This window comes from Glandiceps talaboti, chromosome 3 (genome assembly GCF_964340395.1).
Source record: "Glandiceps talaboti chromosome 3, keGlaTala1.1, whole genome shotgun sequence".
Classification (NCBI taxonomy): Eukaryota; Metazoa; Hemichordata; class Enteropneusta; family Spengelidae; genus Glandiceps; species Glandiceps talaboti.
In genome coordinates this window covers 32011455-32034352 of record NC_135551.1, presented here as the reverse complement: position 1 = coordinate 32034352, position 22898 = coordinate 32011455, and the positions used below count along the sequence as shown (strand labels likewise).

At 38.6% G+C, this 22898-nt stretch overlaps 2 protein-coding genes across 3 annotated transcripts in view; both read left to right on the top strand.

Annotated features, from left to right (window-relative positions):
• Positions 1 to 1216: 1216 nt before the first annotated feature.
• Positions 1217 to 9103, top strand: LOC144432819 (tryptophan--tRNA ligase, mitochondrial-like). Of its 2 annotated transcripts, none has more exons than XM_078121107.1 (6): positions 1217 to 1319; positions 2553 to 2819; positions 4556 to 4636; positions 6192 to 6277; positions 7164 to 7282; positions 7750 to 9103. In XM_078121107.1, the coding sequence occupies exons 2-6, from the start codon at positions 2697 to 2699 to the stop codon at positions 8196 to 8198; spliced, it is 858 nt and encodes a 285-aa protein (XP_077977233.1). In that variant the 5' UTR covers positions 1217 to 1319; positions 2553 to 2696; the 3' UTR covers positions 8199 to 9103. The 2 variants fall into 2 exon arrangements, with proteins under 2 accessions (XP_077977233.1, XP_077977232.1); XM_078121106.1 differs by lacking the exon at positions 1217 to 1319 and adding an exon at positions 1452 to 1508 and having other exon boundaries at positions 2557 to 2819.
• Positions 9104 to 9405: 302 nt separating this feature from the next.
• Positions 9406 to 22898, top strand: part of LOC144432602 (adhesion G-protein coupled receptor G2-like) — a 25771-nt gene continuing 12278 nt past the window's right edge. Inside the window, exons 1-5 of the mRNA XM_078120854.1 lie at positions 9406 to 9589; positions 11188 to 11309; positions 11802 to 12126; positions 12388 to 12455; positions 13607 to 13838. Of these exons, the coding sequence (XP_077976980.1) occupies positions 11201 to 11309; positions 11802 to 12126; positions 12388 to 12455; positions 13607 to 13838 (734 nt within the window). The 5' untranslated portion in view covers positions 9406 to 9589; positions 11188 to 11200. The remainder of the gene's footprint in view (positions 9590 to 11187; positions 11310 to 11801; positions 12127 to 12387; positions 12456 to 13606; positions 13839 to 22898) is intronic.

Here is a 22898-nt window from a genome sequence, read left to right as displayed (position 1 = left end):
AAATGTATGAATTTACGAATGAATGACTAACTGCATTGTTGAATGAATGAATGAATGGATGGATGGATGGATGAATGAATGAATGGATAGGCGAATTAATTAATGAATAAACAATACGTGAATGATTGAATGACTTTCCAGAATTGTCTATTTTCTCACGTGTTAAAAAGTCATAATATAAAAAAAAAAACACAGTTTAAATACAGTGAGGAAAATGGAAATAATAACAGTAAACTTAGAACATACAAACTCATTAAATCAGATTTTAAGCTTGAACCTTATCTAATAAAATCACATAATCCTGAACTAAGAGTAATAATCAGTAAATTTAGACTAAGCGACCACAAGCTTGAAATTGAAAAAGGCCGTTACAACAAAATACCAGCAACAAGTAGATTAGGTAAAATATACAATTCATCTCAAATTGAAGACGAAAAACACTGTTCCATTTATGATTTACACAGGCAAGACCTATTTAATGAAGCTGATATATATATTGATAATTTTATAAACTTACCAGAAGAACAAAAATTTAAAGAAACGATGAACATCACAAATCTAATTATTGCACTTGGCAAATATATCAAATTAAGCAATATACAAAGAGACCACCACCTACAAAATAATTGCAATACATAATAAAATATATATCTCCATAAATCTGTCTAATTACCATACATTATTTTTCTCTTTCCTTACATTGAATAGCTTTTGTAGTTCATTAGTTTTACTATGTTATGTAATGCTTCTTTTAGATAGTTTATTAGTTTTGTTATTATTTTCCTTTATGTCTTGTACCATTAACAACTCACTAGGGTTTTGTTACGTGTACTCAAATCATAAACGAATATAACGTGCTTGTACTCGCTACGCTCGTGAAAGTATACTGCCGCAGAGAATTCTGCATGCAAATACCCCGAGTTCGCTACACTTGCACTTGCGCGTCATGCCAACTTGGTTCTATAAAGTTTGGCAATATAACGCGTCCATTGCAAACATTTCCATTATTTCACTACGACGTGTGTTCATACGTGACCCGTGTATCATGATCCAAAGAAAATACATTCCTGCAATAGTCAACTTTGCGGCAAGTTTCTTTGATTACCACGTGACATTACTATATATATAGTATAATATAGTATTGCTTGTATAGCAATCGATTGGGTTTTATTTTAAGCTCCCATGATGCCATTCTCAAAATGGCGCTGCCCATGGCAAGGCATGTCTCGGTCAGCCGTCGTGTAATTTTAAGGCATGTCTTGTATTCAAGTGGTTGGGCAATCAAGTATCACTCATCAAGCGACGCTAGAGACTTGAAGGTATAGTTTTCATATTTGCATCAAACTGTTTTATCGCTCACAGGATGGAACAGAGAGATCGTAGTACACCGATGGTCGAGTCGAATACAAATCGAGTCAAGCCGTTACATATTGTTATTTTCTATCTGACTGTCTGGCGATCGAAATTGTGAACCAACAAACTGGTAGAATGGAGACTGATATCGGGATGTGAGTCCATTTGTTGATAGAACAACTTTTATGTTTGCAAACATACATTGTAACCAGTTGCGTTGGTGTCAGAATCAGATTCAGAATCAGATTGGAAACTCAGTCTGTATCCGTATAGTTACGGGGTAGGTCCTAGGTAAAGGAATATTAAACACGCCGGGGAGAGTGTAAGTCAGAATGGTTTTGACTGTGACCGCCATTTCAAAGGTGTGACAAGATTTAGTGCACACAGAACTATTGTCCAGATGGTTCCAGTCTACTAGTGTTTTGTTTGTTTTTTGTTTGTTTGTTTGTTTGTTTGTCTGTTTGTTTGTTTGTTTTTTGTTGTTGTTTTTTTTACTAAGAATGACTGTTTATATTGAACAGTTTTACAATTGTCAATTTCAAAGCACTTTGAGTTGTTAGTAACTCTTTACTCAACAATGTTAGCTGAGATACAGTCTGCTAATTTCCTAGCTTTTATAGATATTTGGGTCTCAGGGGTTTAAGATAGTCCACTGGTTGAATTGCTGGTTACTAGGCCCTCGACCACCCTGTATAGAAAGATTAGCCTGGTGGTCGTGCATCTATCCTGTAGTGATGTAAGGTGTAGGCTGTTCACAGACAGACAGACAGACACACACACACACACACACACACACACACACACACACACACACACACACACACACACATATATATGGAAAGGGTATGTGAACTCAATGACTTCTTTTGTCTGTACGTCAAATTGTTCATAGATACCAAACATGGGAGCGTGTACCTTCTATTGTAGTCATCATTTCATGTACATGTATGTGATCATGGCTACCTTTTTAAATACAAAACTAATGTTATTATGATGAAAGTTTGTCGTGGTATGACAAGGCAAGATTGAGATGGGATGGTGCATTGGGGCAGAGGAAGTGTCAAACTAAAGAAATAGATCAATGAAAGCATTCAGAACATCACATGATGAGTAATGTTAATTCACAAACCTTTTTACTGGTATCTGTTTGAAAACATCTAAATTTGCATTGCATTGACCAACACTATCTGTGATTATAGGCAGACAGTTATCCCAGAAGGATCTTCTCTGGCATACAACCAACAGGTATACCACATATTGGCAATTATCTAGGTGCAATTACAAACTGGGTCAAACTCCAAGAAAACAGCCAACAAGATGAAGTTATCTTCTGTGTTGTTGATATGCACTCAATAACAGTACCTCAAGAACCAAACAGACTGAGACAAAATATTTATGACATGGTGGCATGTCTTCTGGCTTCCGGTATTGATCCTAACAAGACTATTCTTTTCCAGCAGTCAACTGTAAGTATTTTAAATAAATTCCAAACATTTGTGAAAATCTTACGTAAAGTACGACATGGTAGATTTTATTTGATACATATACATTGATATGCTAGATTGTCTACAACAGCCTGCTAGACTGAAATGCTAGAATGTCTACAACAGCCTGCTAGACTGAAATGCTAGATTGTCTACAACAGCCTGGTAGACTGAAATGCTAGATTGTCTACAACAGCCTGCTAGACTGAAATGCTAGATTGTCTACAACAGCCTGCTAGACTGAAATGCTAGGTTGTCTACAACAGCCTGCTAGACTGAAATGCTAGATTGTCTACAACAGCCTGCTGGACTGAAATGCTAGATTGTCTACAACAGCCTGCTAGACTGAAATGCTAGATTGTCTACAACAGCCTGATAGACTGAAATGCTAGATTGTCTACAACAGCCTGCTAGACTGAAATGCTAGATTGTCTACAACAGCCTGCTAGACTGAAATGCTAGATTGTCTACAACAGCCTGCTGGACTGAAATGCTAGATTGTCTACAACAGCCTGCTAGACTGAAATGTTAGATTGTCTACAACAGCCTGCTAGACTGAAATGCTAGATTGTCTACAACAGCCTGCTAGACTGAAATGCTAGATTGTCTACAACAGCCTGCTAGACTGAAATGCTAGATTGTCTACAACAGCCTGCTAGACTGAAATGTTAGATTGTCTACAACAGCCTGCAAGACTGAAATGCTAGATTGTCTACAACAGCCTGATAGACTGAAATGCTAGATTGTCTACAACAGCCTGCTAGACTGAAATGCTAGATTGTCTACAACAGCCTGATAGACTGAAATGCTAGATTGTCTACAACAGCCTGATAGACTGAAATGCTAGATTGTCTACAACAGCCTGATAGACTGAAATGCTAGATTGTCTACAACAGCCTGCTAGACTGAAATGCTAGATTGTCTACAACAGCCTGATAGACTGAAATGCTAGATTGTCTACAACAGCCTGCTAGACTGAAATGCTAGATTGTCTACAACAGCCTGATAGACTGAAATGCTAGATTGTCTACAACAGCCTGCTAGACTGAAATGCTAGAATGTCTACAACAGCCTGCTGGACTGAAATGCTAGATTGTCTACAACAGCCTGCTAGACTGAAATGCTAGATTGTCTATAACAGCCTGCTAGACTGAAATGCTAGATTGTCTACAACAGCCTGCTAGACTGAAATGCTAGATTGTCTACAACAGCCTGCTAGACTGAAATGCTAGATTGTCTACAACAGCCTGCTGGACTGAAATGCTAGATTGTCTACAACAGCCTGCTAGACTGAAATGCTAGATTGTCTATAACAGCCTGCTAGACTGAAATGCTAGATTGTCTACAACAGCCTGCTGGACTGAAATGCTAGATTGTCTACAACAGCCTGCTAGACTGAAATGCTAGATTGTCTACAACAGCCTGCTAGACTAAAATGCTAGATTGTCTACAACAGCCTGCTAGACTGAAATGCTAGATTGTCTACAACAGCCTGCTGGACTGAAATGCTAGATTGTCTACAACAGCCTGGTAGACTGAAATGCTAGATTGTCTACAACAGCCTGGTAGACTGAAATGCTAGATTGTCTACAACAATCACTGAGACATGCCTAGGTTCAGTCATAGACAGTGGAGGGGACACTGTCTATGGTTCAGTTGGGCCCTTGACTACTTGGTTGTATAGTTAACTGAATTCATTTCAACTTTCACCTTTCCAGGTTCATCAACATGTTGAGTTGGCATGGTTACTGGGATGTATCACAACAATGAAAAGACTGAACCACTTACCTCAATGGAAGGTAAGTATATAGATCCTTAATAATGTCACTTACCACAATGGAAGGTAAGTATATATATCCTTAATGCCACTTACCATAATGGAAGGTAAGTATATAGATTCTTAATGCCACTTACCACAATGGAAGGTAAGTATATATATCCTTAATAATGTCACTTACCACAATGGAAGGTAAGTATATAGATCCTTAATAATGTCACTTACCACAATGGAAGGTAAGTATATATATCCTTAATGCCACTTACCATAATGGAAGGTAAGTATATAGATTCTTAATGTCACTTACCACAATGGAAGGTAAGTATATATATCCTTAATGCCACTTACCATAATGGAAGGTAAGTATATAGATTCTTAATGCCACTTACCACAATGGAAGGTAAGTATATATATCCTTAATGTCACTTACCACAATGGAAGGTAAGTATATAGATCCTTGACAATGCCACTTACCACAATCGAAGGTAAGTATATAGATTCTTAATAATATCATTTACCACAATGGAAGGTAAGTATATAGATCCTTAATACTGCAGTATCACACTATGTGTCTGTAAGAAGGAAACTCAATCGGACAATCCATAAAGATTGAGCTATTGTCTGGAAAGTGGAGTAGTAGCACATGATGTTTAGTCCAGTGCCTATTTTGGTGAAATTTAATTACTTACTTTGAAAGGTAATGAAGTCAGGTATGAAAGCAAAGCAAGGCTCCTGTTACTTTGATGGGGATGAGCTCTGTACTCTGACAGCATATTATTCCCATATATTTCTCCATGTTTTGAATGTGGATGAACACATGTTGTGAAAATTTGAATTGAATGTACCATTCAACTTCTCTGAATTATAAGCATTGACATGCAAGTGAAATTAAAACTTAACTTATTCCTTGATGCTTCCTTTGTAAACAAGGTGCTACGTATGTGGTAACCTTGTCAAACCTGTTGGAATGACACATTATATGGCTAACACTTCAGTCTACTATTGAAACACCCACATTAACTCAGTCTTGTCCAACCTGTTGGAATAACACATTATATGGCTAACACTTCAGTCTACTATTGAAACACCCACATTAACTCAGTCTTGTCCAACCTGTTGGAATAACACATTATATGGCTAACACTTCAGTCTACTATTGAAATACCCACATTAACTCAGTCTTGTCCAACCTGTTGGAATGACACATTATATGGTTCACACTTCCTAATGAAAACACCTACATTAACTAGATTCACACTTTGTAAATACAAAATCACAACAAATCCATGTATTGTAGAATGATATTGGTAAATGTAAGAAATGATTTAAGTGTGAATTTGTCACACCATCTAGCAACTTTTCAACTATGCTTACTGACATTGATATATACATTCTCAATATAAGATGATGGCAATTACTATTTCAGTTTATAGTAATCATATCATAGACTGTAAGATAAGTCATGTTGTTAAGCCCTATCAGACTTGTTAACCATGAGTGCTGGCTGATAGCATGACATGAATGTCTGTATATTGCAGACTATTCATGTCTGTGTCTTTTTTTGAACTGTTTGACAGGTGAAAAGTGCTAAAAATAAGGAAGGTGTAGGATTAGGATTATACACATACCCAGTATTAATGGCAGCTGATATCCTACTTTACAAGTAAGTACATTCTTAGTCTAGCTATTTCAAAAGTGACCACAGATTGCTTGTTGCCAAAGGCATTGTCTAGGGCTTGCAGCACACTAGAAGCACTGTCAACCATGCCTTTTGATCCTGAACCTTCTGAGCCCAGCTTCACATCTTACTCAAAGACTAAGTACATTCTTACATGTTGTTACTTGCAAGTATAGTCTCTTTCCAAACATTTTCTCTACTTTGTGCAGTGTCTGTAGCTGATTGCAGGTATCAGCAAATTTTGAATGTTACCTGTAGTTGGAGAGGTGGCTAAAAATTTAACAATGATAGGAGCTTTGTCTTTCATATTGTTAACCTTGTAGTAAGAGTACTATTTCACATACCACTGTGTAAATTCAACAATGATAGCTTTGTCTTTCATATTGTTAACCTTGTAGTAAGAGTACTATTTCACATACCACTGTGTAAATTCAACAATGATAGCTTTGTCTTTCATATTGTTAACCTTGTAGTAAGAGTACTATTTCACATACCACTGTGTAAATTCAACAATGATAGCTTTGTCTTTCATATTGTTAACCTTGTAGTAAGAGTACTATTTCACATACCACTGTGTAAATTCAACAATGATAGCTTTGTCTTTCATATTGTTAACCCTGTAGTAAGAGTACTATTTCACATACCACTGTGTAAATTCAACAATGATAGCTTTGTCTTTCATATTGTTAACCCTGTAGTAAGAGTACTATTCCACATACCACTGTGTAAATTTGACTTTGTGCTGCAGTCATACTGAGTTTCCTTTATTTCCAGTCATTAGATAATACCTGTATAAGATACCAAGTCTAATATGTAATATTGAATTAGTCATCAAGTTTTGTCACTGGTATTTTTTTTTTTACATTTTAAGGGCAACTCATGTTCCTGTTGGTGATGATCAAATCCAGCATATTGAATTGGCTCAAGACATAGCTAGAATTTTCAACAACATATACACACCATTCTTTCCTAGACCAGCATATTTGTTTAGTGAGTACACAAGATTTACATTTTTAGCCTTTCTGATTATTTCATCTGATATCAGTTAAAAAGGATAAAAACAAAGCTGCTAAAATATTGAATTCTTACTCAATGAGTTTTCCACACAAACGTGTGTCGTCAACATATCTTTGTCAGGGTTAACTAATTACAGCTGTAGTGTTTGGATGGTAACTATCTGTTAAAGGAACAAGTGTTACATCTTGCTGTAAAAAAGTGCACAGCAAAAGTTTAGCAATAAGTTTTATATCAATGATTTATAGATAATATAAAGAAGTTTGCATGTGTTTTAATGTACAGTAATTATATGATAGATTACAAGGTCTTTTACTAGTGATATGAATGTTACATATTGGTTGTGGAAAATAAGCACTTTGATAATTTCATGAAATTTGATCTACTCAGATAACTTTCCATAGTTTTGATGTGTTTAACAAATGTTTATTTCTTTTTCACAGGTGAAGTAAAAAAAGTGAAGAGTTTACGAGATCCAACGAGTAAAATGAGTAAATCTGATGTCAATCCACTAAGTAGAATAGAACTAACAGACTCCTATGAAGATATTCAGAAAAAAATCAGAAAGGCTGTGACAGATTTTACATCAGCAGTGACCTTTGACCCAGAGACTAGACCTGGTGTTTCTAATATGATCAATATACACTGTGCATTAACTGGTTTGACACCAGAGCAAATTTGTGAGCAGTCTAAGGATATGGAAACAGCTCAGTATAAAAATGTACTTGCTGATGTTGTAAATGAAAAACTTGCACCAATACGAGATGAAATTCAGAGACTTCAAACTGAGAAAGGCTACATTGAGGGAATATTGAGGACTGGTGCAGACAAAGCAAGAACACTTGCTGAAGAGAATTATAATGAGATTAAAAAGATTGTTGGATTTAGTTGATTCATTTTTGATAAATGATAATAGAAAATAGTATTATTTAGTCATAGGGGTGGTAAAATTATAGTGACTAAAATGATGGGAAATAATCTAGGTGTGTTATACTGTACAAGGTAGATGCATGATGGGAAATCATCTAGGTGTGTTATAATGTACAAGGTAGATGCATGATGGGAAATCATCTAGGTGTGTTATACTGTACAAGGTAGATGCATGATGGGAAATCATCTAGGTGTGTTATACTGTACAAGGTAGATGCATGATGGGAAATCATCTAGGTGTGTTATAATGTACAAGGTAGATGCATGATGGGAAATCATCTAGGTGTGTTATAATGTACAAGGTAGATGCATGATGGGAAATCATCTAGGTGTGTTATAATGTACGAGGTAGATTCATGGTAGTGAAGTAATGCTTTATACAAGACAACATCCATGAAAATGCAATGACTATTTTAAATATATAGCCGTTGTATGAATTAGTGTCTTTCAACTACCAAAGGGGAGGACGACATGCTATTTTTCAAAAGTGAATGACAATAGAATGACAATGTTTTATATTCCAATTGTGACCAGTGGCACTGGTGTTATATCTAAATCTAATGTTTTGACAACGTAGGGCAAACATGAAGGTGGCAATGTCCTTTGTACAGATGGAAAGGGCAATGTGTTCAGTGACAATGTAGGGCAAACATGAAGGTGGAAATGTCCTTTGTAAAGAAGGAAAGGGCAATGTGTTCAGTGATAGCAGTCAAGTAAAATTCCTTTATTCATTGAAATCATTGAATGGTGTTTCAACCACTCCATTACAGACAGACATTATATTGTAGGATGTCATTGATACTGTATAATCAGGAATGATACTGTATTTCAGTCTCAATACTCGGAAGAAAGGATACCAGTACAAATATATGAAACAAAAATACTGTACATTGATTGGTGCATTGATGTAAAACCAAACTGTATAATAATTATTATTTACATGTAAAAAAATAAATGTGCTAAATGTAATTTGGAAGTTTTTTTCATGAAAAAAGTCTGAAAGTCAATGTATTTACGTAACAATGTACAGTGCACATCAGGCAATAAACGTTTCCCCTCCACTGTCTATGGGTAAACAATTGAAAACTCGGTTTGTGAGAAACGAAAGGTCATGATAGGTCAACTGTTGTTGATGTCAGATCGCTTTCCCCTATTCAGTTCTACGACAATGCTAGCCACCAGCTTAGATATCACCCTTATTCATTATTGGAGGCCATGTCAATGAGCTTACGCTGAATTTCACAACTAGGTGTCGAGATTGAAGACTTGCCTACGATTTGGTGAATATTTCTACCAACAAACCAACAAACTGTGACGTTACCTTTCTCTTCATACTGCCAGTGAAACTTTCAGGTCGGTTGAACATACATGTGTGTATTTCAGTTGTGACGTTATTAGAATATTGAAAGAACCAACTTGAATGTTTTTCTCGTTCTGAGATTTAACCAAGATAATAGTCAAAAAGGAACTATAAAGACTGGAGTATAGAATTTCTGACTTGTATACATGTATATGTTTAATATACTAGTCGAATGTAAACCTGAAGCGAACGTATGTCGTGACAAGAACACGGAAGTTCTGCTTGTGTTTCTGTGGCCATGATGCCTGTTTACTGCGCTGTCGAGATACATCGTAAGGTGGTCGTACCTATTAGCACGCGGAGAAGACGAGCTAACGATCTATCTCGACAGCGCAGTAAACAGGTTAGTGGACATGTCCCTACTTTTGAAAACTGTCAAAGGCCCATAACTCAATCTCACGTTCCAGCACTAGCGCTAAATCAATCACTGGATTCGCAAGGATTACATAGGAACATTCTTTTGTTTTGAATCAATTTTTTGTATGGCTCTGCACTGCTTGACAGACAACTTTCACACCCAAATGTTAATCATACCATTCTATAATATTTATATTTTATAATATATTATTTCGAGAACCAACTCATACACTAAAACATTGCACAAAACACAAAAAGACTGGCGTTTGTTGACGACAAATTTATAGTTAGTCTGTAAAATACGAAATGTACTATATCGATCAACGAGGTAAGGAGAAGAAGGGTTAAGACTGAACGACTTGGTGTATTTTTACAGTCTAAGGTATAGTATACCATTCAGAAACGTCACATGAACTGACTATTGTTACCGGTACTCATTCTTTGTTCGCATAGGGAAGTTCGCTTTATATAATAATAGGCATTGGTACGCACTATCTCCGCCCTTCATACAGTACGAACATTTGATAGCCTTCCAAACAAGGGATAATTGAACTTTACTTTTCAAAAAGCGCGTCCTAGTTATACAAATTAGTGATAGGTACATGTACTATGTTGGTCTCGTAAAATTCACTCCAACTGCTGTACAACATTATTTTGTGTCTGCACTTCCTGATTTTACAAGGATCACTTCCAGAAAACAGTTACATACATTGTATAATATTCACATTCTATTGATCGCCACATATTTAACTAGAAGATCCTTTTCGTCGTTGTCAGTGGTTGATATTGCTTTATTAGTTTACACGAAATTACAGTTTAAAAGGCAAGCAAACACAATTTACCAAACAAACAAAAAACAGTTGTCCAGGACAAAGAATGAACGCGTATAACCCCATGGATGTGATGGCTCTATTGCGATGATGCGATTATATGGGATCGAAAGAGATATATAGCTGACAGCAAGGACAGAGTTTTTAAGTTCTCTGGTCGGATACTATGTCGACGACCCCGTATGTGACATACGACATTCCAATTCAAATCTTTTAATTTGCGAGTAGCTTGTTCACTACGCATCGTTAGGTGTCGTATCTCCTAGCGTTTGGATACGAGGGCTAGGAAGTCCAAAGCTGACGATATAATACAACAGCGCAGTGAACATGAGCAGGCTAGTTTGCAAGTGACAAGGCTATCCAAAACAAGATATTAATTTTATCTTCGATTATCTCGAATAAAGGTGGAGCGGCGTGATGGCCACGTCACTTGTTGAACACTATATGGGGATTATTATACTATTGTGTCTATTAATACCTGGCATGTCTCAGACTGGTAAACAGCCCAACCGAATGAACGTGGAAGGTATGTTATATACAATAATAATGTGTCGTTGACCCACTTCAAGTTTCAGGGTCTACCTGAAGGACACTTCCCAGTAAACTATGAAAAGTTTGCATTGAAACAAAACCAACAACAACCAATTCAACAACATGTATAACCTGTGTTTTAATATTCCTATTCATATATGTATTTCTTGTCTCCTTCAATTCAATGTGTTTTAATTATTGTTGTATAATTATATTAAAAAGTTATTTACCCTCACGGAATTACGTTGAGAGAGTTTCAACTCACGACACGCAAACTTCTCGGGCTCACTAGTCAACTACTCAATCCTACTCATAACTCATCATATATCATTGACATTGATTTAGCGGCTTTGCCAAAAAACCTCAAACTGTCTTCGAATCGCTCTCTTTGATGCAATGGGCTGAGTAGTTATGTCTGTATTACCGGTAGATATAGAGACATTAGCTTTATAACACCATACATTTTGTATTTTTTGGTTTTCTCTAGACTTGTTTTGGAATACTAGCAGCTCCACATTTGTCATAGTGAAGAAAAACCAAAACACAAAGCAATCATGGAACGACAGCTTGAGTTGCTGTCAGTCGTTGAAGGACACACTTGGAATAGATGCTCAGTTGGCAACGTTCGAGTCAAACGATAATGGTTTTAAAGCACTCGGGCAATATTTGAAGGAAAAGAATGATTTGAAAAATAACTCATATTGGGTTGGTTGTCGTCGACGTATGCCTGAACACAACTTTCAATGGTTGAATGGATCAGTGGCGGAAGTACAAACCGACGACACAAACAATGACAAGCACTGTTGCAAGATGTAAGTTTCATTATTAGTACGTCATTTCATATCCAATATATCACTATGGTAACAACAAAATTGGCCTTTGTGATCAATCTATAAGGGTCCAAACTTAGTTCCACAGAAGTTCAACCAAGTTTAATGAAACATTGTGATTTAGTTATAGTTTTCAAATAGTTTTCCTGATGTCCCATGATGATAATCATCAAAATAGGTTGAAACCAAAACTGCACAGAGAAAGCACAGATAGATGTAACTTAATATTTTACTCGATTACAGGCAAAAACACAACTTTCGACTTGGTAAAGGCATCTGTACAAATGATAAGTCGTTCATCTGTCAGTTTGGTAAGTTATCCGTAATTTTTTTTTATTAGATTATTTTTCTACATTTCGGATTTTGAAATGTTCACAGATTTATGAAAGATACAGTCATGAGAGACAATGTGTGAATATGTGTCATAATCAATGACAGCTTTGTCTTATCACGTAGACGTCGACGTTCAAAATCATTCACTGTATAAGAAAGTTCATTACCAATTTACAGTTGCTACAAAGTTGCTTCGGCCTAAGATCGGATCGATACCAACTTCACACGCTCAAGAATATTAATAGCCCTCCCCCGAACGCTACAGAGATTTTAGGCCCTATAAGTGTATAGGTCGGACCCCCGCCACACACACACACACACACACACACACACACACATTGTGCATTGTTGTAAGATACATCGATATACTTCATTAAAGTAACAGTAACATTTGACTTCAACAACATTATGTGCAGCTCTAACTTATGCTTGAAGATACTTTGCAAGCAGGGTTTTTGCCCCTCTACCTTGACTCGTTTGGGTGGGGCAGTATAACCATGATGGCTGCATACTGTATGGGGAGGGCATTGGACGATATGTCCCCTCCCATAGTAAACACCACTTTTTGGGAAAAGGGACATATAATGGGATAACATATTTAAAACAATAATTTGAAACCATTACACTTGAACGAACAGCGTCTTCAAAACCTCACTCGATCTTACTAAATATTATCTGGTTGTTGTCATCATTTAATTCACAGTAAAGGAATTGAAAATCCAACAAAATAAGGATAACCTTAGGCGAGCTAATTTTAAATGTTCTGCTGGCTATCACATGCCTCATAATAAAATACACGTATAGGTCAATGAAATGTATACTGCAGCGAAACCGAAAACAATATGCAAACGTACACTTTTAACGAGTCCCCCTGTCAAAAATCAAGAGAAAAATATTGCACGCCCCTTTTCAGACCGATCGAAATTGTCACGCCGCCCCCTTTGCACCCAAAATATTTTTTGTAGCCCATTTCTCTCCTCAGCCCCGCACAAATTCTGCTCCTTTACCCATGTATTAGGCATTCCCTTCTTTGTGGATCGCTATATTACTGACGTTCCAGTGACTAAAATCGTAAATGTACAGAGTAAAGAATAAAATCTATAATATTATCATTGAACTTTCCGCAAAGATGTAGCGAAGTATGGATCACTGAACTGTACTACCATGACTATGGTGACCGAAACACTATTCCGATGTGGAATTGAAAATTACGCTGACAGTATGGCTCACCACCGGTGTTCTGAAGACTCGTCCTACAACGACGGAAGAAATATAACACGGCCTAGTATTGCTGCCGGTAACACAACAAACCCAAGATGTCCATTTGGTCAAAACAACGGTTTCATGGCTAGAAGAAATTGGTAAGTAATGAACCTTGTTTGTAAGGTAATTCAACGGACACATATTACATGACATTAAAAGTCCTATGACATCCATTTGCTTGATATGTTTCTAAATAAGTCGTATGTATGTATGTATGTATGTATGTATGTATGTATGCATGTATGTATGTATGTATGTATGTATGTATGTATGTATGTATGTATGTATGTATGTATGTAATCTAATCTAATCTACTCTACTCTAATCTAATCTAATCTAATCTAATCAAATCTAATCTTATCTAATCCAATCCAATCCAGTCCTATGACATCCATTTGCTTGATATGTTTCTAAATAAGTCGTATGTATGTATGTATGTATGTATGTATGTATGTATGTATGTATGTAATCTAATCTAATCTACTCTACTCTACTCTAATCTAATCTAATCTAATCAAATCTAATCTTATCTAATCCAATCCAATCCAGTGTGTGTGTATGTATGTGTGTGTATGTATGTATGTATGTATGTATGTATGTATGTATGTATGTATGTATGTATGTATGTAATCTAATCTACTCTACTCTACTCTACTCTAATCTAATCTAATCTAATCAAATCAAATCTAATCTTATCTAATCCAATCCAATCCAGTCCTATGACATCCATTTGCTTGATATGTTTCTAAATAAGTCGTATGTATGTATGTATATATGTATGTATGTATGTATGTATGTATGTATGTATGTATGTATGTATGTACGTACGTACGTACGTACGTACGTGTGTGTGTGTATGTATGTATGTATGTATGTATGTATGTATGTATGTATGTATGTATGTATGTATGTATGTGTGTGTATGTGTGTGTATGTATGTATGTATGTATGTATGTATGTATGTATGTGTGGCGGTCGGTTGCCGATCGGGGGCCCGGAGGCGCGTTGTGTCCCAATCGCTCGACCAGTTTGCGCCTCGTGTTATCACTGCACACACACTAGGCTCTCACACAACAACAACACGAGACTGTTCGTTTGAATTGTGATCGACACTTTGCTGGTTTAATTCTTCATCACCATCTACAACATGATGGGAAGGCGAAAGGTCAAGAGGGTAACAACTTTACAATAAAATACTAAAATACAAAGTTACAAGCTCATCAAAACTTGAAATACATCTATGACGCAATGCTAAATCCAGGTGACTATGACAGTTCACTCGCAGATGTTTCAATGTCTCAAAAAGTAGTAAAATCGAAATGAAAACTTTCCAAACTTCACTCGGACATCAATACATATGTCATCTTTCGTTTGGCATACATCAAGAGTCTGGATGCTTTGGATTACTACACAAATTAAATAGTTTTTCTGAAGACATGAAATCACTTACCTACAACATGATGGGAAGGCGAAAGGTCAAGAGGTCAAGACGAACATCGCCCTCTCACACATGAAGTGAATTACTTTTGTCTTTACTATATGCACAAAGGTATAAAGCTTACAACATAAATATAAATTAACAACACTACCACAAGGTTCGAAGAACCTGGGTCACATCCTCCCCTGGTTTGAGGAAAACGGCACACTTGTCGTTTAAACAAGAAATAGAAATACATGAAAATGTAACTAAATACGACTCTTTAGCAATTCGCATAGCAATGCCATGCTGTAGTAAGTTAGTCTGTCAGGTTGTCGTCGTTGTCGAACAGGATAACGTCGTTGTCCAGGTATTTCAGTCATGTCTGGGGTAGCTTCCTTCTGATGTTCATCCCTTAACTGTACAGGTGAATCAGTGACCGTGGGCTCTGCACCCATAGCATCAAAGAATTCATCAGGATCATTATCAAGGTGACCTTCCTCTGCAATAGTTTCCATTAGATTAGAGGGTAAACCAGTCCTGCAACCAACACTGGGATCTGCTCCTATACATTCCAAAGGGGGTACTAAATCACTTTGTAATTCATCTGAATGTCGAACCGCATCGATGGTTGAATCAAGTCTCTCAGCTGGAGTCGAAATACGTTCAGGTGCCACACCAGTAGCTGGCTCCTTTGTCATCTCTGGTACCTGAAGTGGGGACATTGCTGATTCACTCTCAACAAAAGATGTGTACAAGGCATCACCACTAGGACAATGAATTTTCACAATATCACCCTGATCAGACATGTCATCGTCGTCGTCACTACCACTACTTGGTTCAACATTACTATCATCATTGACAATAGCATCCTGCTTCTTATCTTCTTTACCATTAACCTGATATTCCCTATCCTCAGCTGTCAAAAATGTACAAGGTTTCAACATATTACGATGCAAAGTTCGCACTCTGTCACCATCTTCTACTTGGATGTCATAGACTGGGAGATCTGGATTCTTAGACAATACGATGTAAGGTATTGACTCCCACTTGTCTCGTAACTTATGCTTTCCAATGGTGGGGGACTTGTCTACTACCAGCACTCTGTCACCAGGATGGAGTTCCATCCCTTCCTTGGTACGCTTGTCATACGTCTTCTTCTGTCGTTCTCTCGCTTTATCAGCCTGTCGAATGGCCTCACTATATGACTCTTTCAGTCTCCTACTCAGATCTTCAGCATACTCAGACTGGTCACCTGTCTCACTGGAATGTTCACTCACACCGAATGCAAGATCAACTGGTAGACGAGGGTTGCGCATAAACATCAGATAGAATGGTGGGTACCCTGTGGATTCATGACGCGTCGAGTTGTAAGCATGGGTCATAGAACCAAGGTACTCCTTCCAGTTCCTCTTACGTGTTGGATCCAGTGTCCCCAACATGTTTAACAACGTCTGATTAAAACGCTCTGTCATCCCGTTGCCCTGCGGATGGTAAGGTGTCGTTCGGCTCTTCTTTACTCCAGTAATAGCACACAGCTCCTTGACCAATGCACTCTCGAAATTCCTTCCTTGATCAGCATGGAGTCTTCTGGGAAAACCATAGTGACAGAAGAACTCTTTCCACAATACTTTAGCTACAGTGACAGCTTTCTGATCTTTGGTAGCATACGCCTGCGCATATCTGGTAAAATGATCAGTTACCACCAGTACATTCTCTTCACCACCCTTGGACTTTTCCAGTGACAAAAAGTCTATACACACAAGTTCCATTGGTGCTGTAGTACGAATATTCACCAGAGGCACACGTGTAGATGTAGGAGGTGACTTCCTCAACACACATCGTTTACATGTTTCACACCAATTCTTGACAAAGGATTGCATTTTCGGCCAATAAAAGCGAGCTCTTACTAAATCCATAGTCTTGTCAAAACCCAAATGACCATTTCCATCATGAAGTCCTTCCAATACGTGATCTCTCATCTTTTCAGGTAAGACCAACTGCCAAGACTCCATTCCAGTACTACTGAGGGTTGACCTAACCAAAACATTATCCCTGATGGATAACCTCTCCCACTGTTTGAGAAGCAGGTTGGTCTCCTTGGATACTTTGGCTCGAACTCTTCTACTCGGCCTCTTCTTCTCTTGTTTCCATATTAACACTTTACCAATGGCTTCATCCTCCTCCTGTGCCAGGTGTAACTCCAGTAGAGACATTCCCGGTAGGACTTGGGTACCATGCATTGGCTTCTGCTCCAGACTATCATTATTTGGTTCACACTCTTTCTTTCGTATAGTTGCACTAACGATGTCAAGTGTGGCTGCAACATCTTCTCTTGGCATTCTTGACAGGCCATCAGCATTTGCATTGCTTTTGCCAGGACGGTATCTGATATCAAAATCAAACATTGCCAACTGTGATATCCAACGTTGACCAGTAGCATCAAGTTTGGCTGTGGTCTTTACATATGCGAGAGGATTATTATCAGTCCACGCAGTAAATCTGTTTCCATAGAGATAGTCCTTAAACTTGTCCGTCACTGCCCACTTCAAACACAAGAACTCAAGCTTATGAACTGGGTAACGCGTCTCTGCAGGCTTCAATCCACGACTGGCATATGCGATAACCCGCTCCTGGCCCTCTTGAGTCTGTGCAAGGACAGCTCCTAAACCATCTATAGAAGCATCTGTTTGCAGTGTAAATGGGAGGGAGAAATCTGGAAATCCCAATACAGGTGCTGTGGTCAGCTTCTCTTTCAACTGTTGAAAGGCATGCTCACATTCACTTGTCCATACAAATGCTGGTCTTTCCTGTACCTTCTTCTTACCCTTCATCTTTCTGGCATCACCAGATGTAAGTCTGTTCAAGGGTGCTGCTATCTGTGAATAGCCTTTGACAAACTTGCGGTAATAGCCAGAGAACCCTAAGAACTGCAAAACCTCTTTATAGTTGGTTGGTCTTTTCCATTCTCTTACTTTCTCTATCTTTTCTGGATCAGTGTTAACTCCTTTTGCACTCACAACATGTCCCAGGTATTTTACTTCACTTTGTAGGAAATGGCATTTCTTGGGCTTCAACTTTAATCCATGTTGTCTCAGACGATCAAACACAAGTTGTAACCTGGCCAAATGCTGCTCAAAGGACTCAGAAAATACTACTATATCATCTAGATATATAAGGACAGTTGAAAAGTTCTGATCACCCAAACAGGACATCATTAATCTGGAAAACGTGGCTGGAGAGTTCTGGAGACCAAACGGCATGCGATTTGCCTCATATAGACCCATGGGAGTTGTGAAAGCTGTCTTATGACGATCCTTTTCAGCAACCTCCACCTGCCAGTAGCCAGACGTTAAGTCCAGAGATGAGAAATACTTAGACTTGCCAAGAGCCTCCAGTGCTTCATCCATTCTTGGTAGGGGGTAAGCATCACGGATGGACTGCGAGTTCAGCTTTCTGTAGTCGATGCATATACGCAGAGTACCATCTTTCTTGCGTACCACCACTATTGGTGAGGCAAAGGGTGACTTACTTGGACGAATCACACCAGTAGCTTCCATATCCTTGATGTGTTGCAAAACATCCTGATACTGTGAAGGTGGTATCCTTCGATGAGGTAGACGAAATGGTTTGTCATCCACAAGTGGTATCTCATGCTGCACTGTAGATGTACAACCATAGTCCAATGGATGTTGAGAAAACACATCAGTATTGCGACGTAGTAAATCTTGCAACTTCTTGAGCTGCCCAGGACTCTCAGTGGCTGCATTGGTCAGATCTACACCACAGTTATCATGCACTGTATTCTGAGAGGACACAGGCTTGCTACCACTCCTAGTTGGTGGTCTTGATCTGTGACGCAGACTGCCTTTGCTGTTACCATTTGAAGTCCGCTTTGCTGCACGACCTTTGCGATTATTTGTGTCATCACCATTGACGTCACTTTGTTTCGACACTTTAGTCACTCTAGGATCTTGACCGCTGGACAAAGTATCTTGTACTTGTACATTAATGTGTAGATCTGCTAGAGTAGTGTTGTGGTGAATCTTCACAGGTCTTGCAGACAAGTTGCATACTCTTACTACAACATGGCCATCTTGTACCGTGCCAATACTTCTACCAATAACCAAACCAGCTCCTTTACTCTGACACCTTGGTCCTTCCACCATTACTGTATATGGTCCATCCCCAAGTGCTCTGGGGGCACGACAACTAACATGCATCTCACTTTCTGGTGGGATAGTACAAGGACGCCGTCCAGTATATTTGGCACATCCAACACGGCCACTTTTGTCACCACATTCTGCTTTTCCTGTTTGCCTGAAAGCATCATACCACACCACAGACTCCCCCTTCACCAAACTCAGATAACTCCTACCACGAGTACTTTTAAGGTGGTCACGACTTGCTCGAATAACATTTGTACCAACAAGCAATGGCACTCTTGTCCTATACTCAGTAGTAGGAACAACAAATGCAGGGACTCCTTTGAACTGTTGACCAAGGAACTCAAGGTTAAGATCAATCACCCCTACATAAGGTACCAAGTGAGCGGTAGCCCCTTCAATAACAACACTGCTAGACTTTAATTGTTGATGAGATAGTTCTGGGTGCTGGGAAACAAAAACATCAGTCACTGATGTAATCTGGGAACCAGTATCAATTAAGGCACTGCATGTTATACCATTCACCGTAACTATATCCTCATTCACTGGACCAACTAACTGCTGATGCAACTCTTCTGGAGGGACAGTTGACTGCACTCCTATGTCACGTTGCAAGTTCAATTGGTTCTGCTTTAAATCTGCAGCTAATTTCTCAATAGGGCTGGTGTTAACAGGTGAGCCCGTAGCTTGCCCTTCAGCCACGGACTTTACTCGTTTAAAGGTGTGTTGGTTGATGCTTCCTTGCCTCTAGACTTTGATCGACATCCTGAGCTTATGTGGCCTTCCTGACCACACTTAAAACAAGTAATAGGCCCACTCGTTTGGCGGCGTAGACGGCTACCACTAGTACTCTGAGCACTACCACTCGAATTACCTTTGTCTTTCAAAGCCAAACTTGAAAGTTTCTCTTCAAGATCAATCACTTTGCTTGCTTGCTTCTCCTGGGAAGTAGCAATCTGTTTTACCAATTCAGTAAGTTCTGATAGCTCTGACTTCAAAACATTCTGCTTAGTTGGCTTCTCATTCTTTGTCACCTGATCACCCCCTTGGATAACTACTGGTTGACTGCTAACCTTCTTTGACTTCGACTCAACTTTCACCCTTCTCTTTTCATGTGCCAATCTTCTCAACTGGTCTCGCAGATCTTTGAAAGTCATACGCCAAGGCTGCATGGGGTCCAGGCGGTTGTAAACCTCCTCTTCATGCAAACCTCTCATAAACTGGTGAGTAAGGCGATAATCACGATCTGGTAGTTGACGTCCACCATGCTGTCTTTCCTCAATAGATCGAAGTACAGCGTCGAGGGCGATGGCATACGAACAAGCTGACTCATTGGGTTGTTGAAGTCGTGAATAGAATTCAGCCATAGGATCTAACGGACAACGAAGATCACCATATTCTGCTCTAAGCTCTTCGAATGCTCGTTCAGCAGTTTGTTCATGAACTGGCAAATTCAAAACTAATTTTCTAGCTTCACCACCTAAATTTCTAACTATTGTCTGAAATTGTAAAGTAGTTGGCATAGCTCCTGCATTGAGTAAGTACTGGGTGTCTCTTATCCAGTCATCAATAAGGACCTTACAGTCTGGACTACCAGTAAAATTAGGTACATTCTTAATTTGATGTGAAGATGTCATGTTAAAATGTGGAGTATGTGTAGGTGTGAATGTAGGTTGACTGTTTTCTGGAATGTGTGTCACAGGTTGTCCAACACGCTGACCTTGGCCGATAATCGGTGCACCACTAAACTTCGGGGTATCACTAACAACAGGCTGCGGCAACCCACCACTAGATGGCACATGCACACTACCATCAACCAAACTTGGATAAGTCACATTCCCAGGGCTCTGTTGTAAATTAACTCCCTGCATTGTAGTGCTGGACACAGGTGGTGGTGGTGGTGGTTGACTACCAGGACCTGACATACCAAGAACGTTGAGACCACTACCTATGGGTGTTGACAACGCATGACTGTGGGATGGAGTTGTAGTTGTATGTAAAGGAGTACTACTATACTGAGATCGGGATGTATGTCTGGGTAATTTAGGTGTTGAATAAAGGGGAACGTGTGTAACAGCTACTTGTGACGGATTCAATGTACCAGGTTCTGGTTCATCCCTGGCTGCAGTCCCATAACCAGATTCCATTGCTGCAAATGATGCATCTAACTCAGGGTTTGTACCAGTTGCCATGGCAACAATGATTAGCGGACACAAACAAGCAATGAGACAAAATGAGTACATGTAGCACTTACAAACTACCAAAAATGTCTTATCAAGTTTACAATCACTGATAAAAACTTAGTCCTATAATTAAAGTTACACCACACAAAATGAACAAACTGACTTAATGTTAATGCTCTGTACATAAAAGTAGCATGTTCTCAAACTTGTGATGAAAAAGAAGAAAAAAAAATACTGTGCACCTGCAAACCTGTATCTCTAAAAAGTTACAATGAATGCTGGGGTACCAATACCACACTAGTGTTTACTCATGAGCAATATTAATACACAATGTATATGAATGCAGAGTAACACTAAAACTTAGTATATTCCATAGCAGTGTTAAAACTGAATCGAAATAAACACAGTTTGCAAACTTACTACACAGACAAATTTCACTGGCAAAAAAAAAATATACTGTTGTCTGTGCACCAACTAAAACCTCTATATGAGTTTAGTTTTCCATACACCAAAAGTTCAAATTGTCTTTGCTTTTAATCAAATAAAAAACAAGGACCTGAAAATAAAAATAAAATAATCACACAAAAAATAATTGTTTACACGCTACAATAAAAACTTGAGTAAAGTATACACATCTTCATGTATAACACGCTGATAACTTCCGTTGATCAACAGCTGACTGCTCCCTTGCACTTGAAACTTGAAACCGGACGCGTTGCTTGGCGACGGCAGACGTCTCAGTTCCATGGATCCAAACGCAGTGATGACGAAATCGCTCACACTCTCCACAGTGTAGCACCCGCAACCAGCATGAAAATGTCCAAAACTCGTCTTCTTCGTTAAATAAAATCGCTCAGTCCTCCACACAGCAATATGTCAGAACTCACAATCACGTCGGGGTCACCATTTGTGGCGGTCGGTTGCCGATCGGGGGCCCGGAGGCGCGTTGTGTCCCAATCGCTCGACCAGTTTGCGCCTCGTGTTATCACTGCACACACACTAGGCTCTCACACAACAACAACACGAGACTGTTCGTTTGAATTGTGATCGACACTTTGCTGGTTTAATTCTTCATCACCATCTACAACATGATGGGAAGGCGAAAGGTCAAGAGGGTAACAACTTTACAATAAAATACTAAAATACAAAGTTACAAGCTCATCAAAACTTGAAATACATCTATGACGCAATGCTAAATCCAGGCGACTATGACAGTTCACTCGCAGATGTTTCAATGTCTCAAAAAGTAGTAAAATCGAAATGAAAACTTTCCAAACTTCACTCGGACATCAATACATATGTCATCTTTCGTTTGGCATACATCAAGAGTCTGGATGCTTTGGATTACTACACAAATTAAATAGTTTTTCTGAAGACATGAAATCACTTACC

Coding starts and splice junctions, on each gene's coding strand:
- LOC144432819 (XM_078121107.1), top strand. CDS start 2,697: ATGCACTCAATAACAGTACCTCAAGAACCAAACAGACTGAGACAAAAT. Junction 4,637..6,191: donor ACCACTTACCTCAATGGAAG/GTAAGTATATAG, acceptor ACTGTTTGACAG/GTGAAAAGTGCTAAAAATAA. Junction 6,278..7,163: donor GCTGATATCCTACTTTACAA/GTAAGTACATTC, acceptor TTACATTTTAAG/GGCAACTCATGTTCCTGTTG.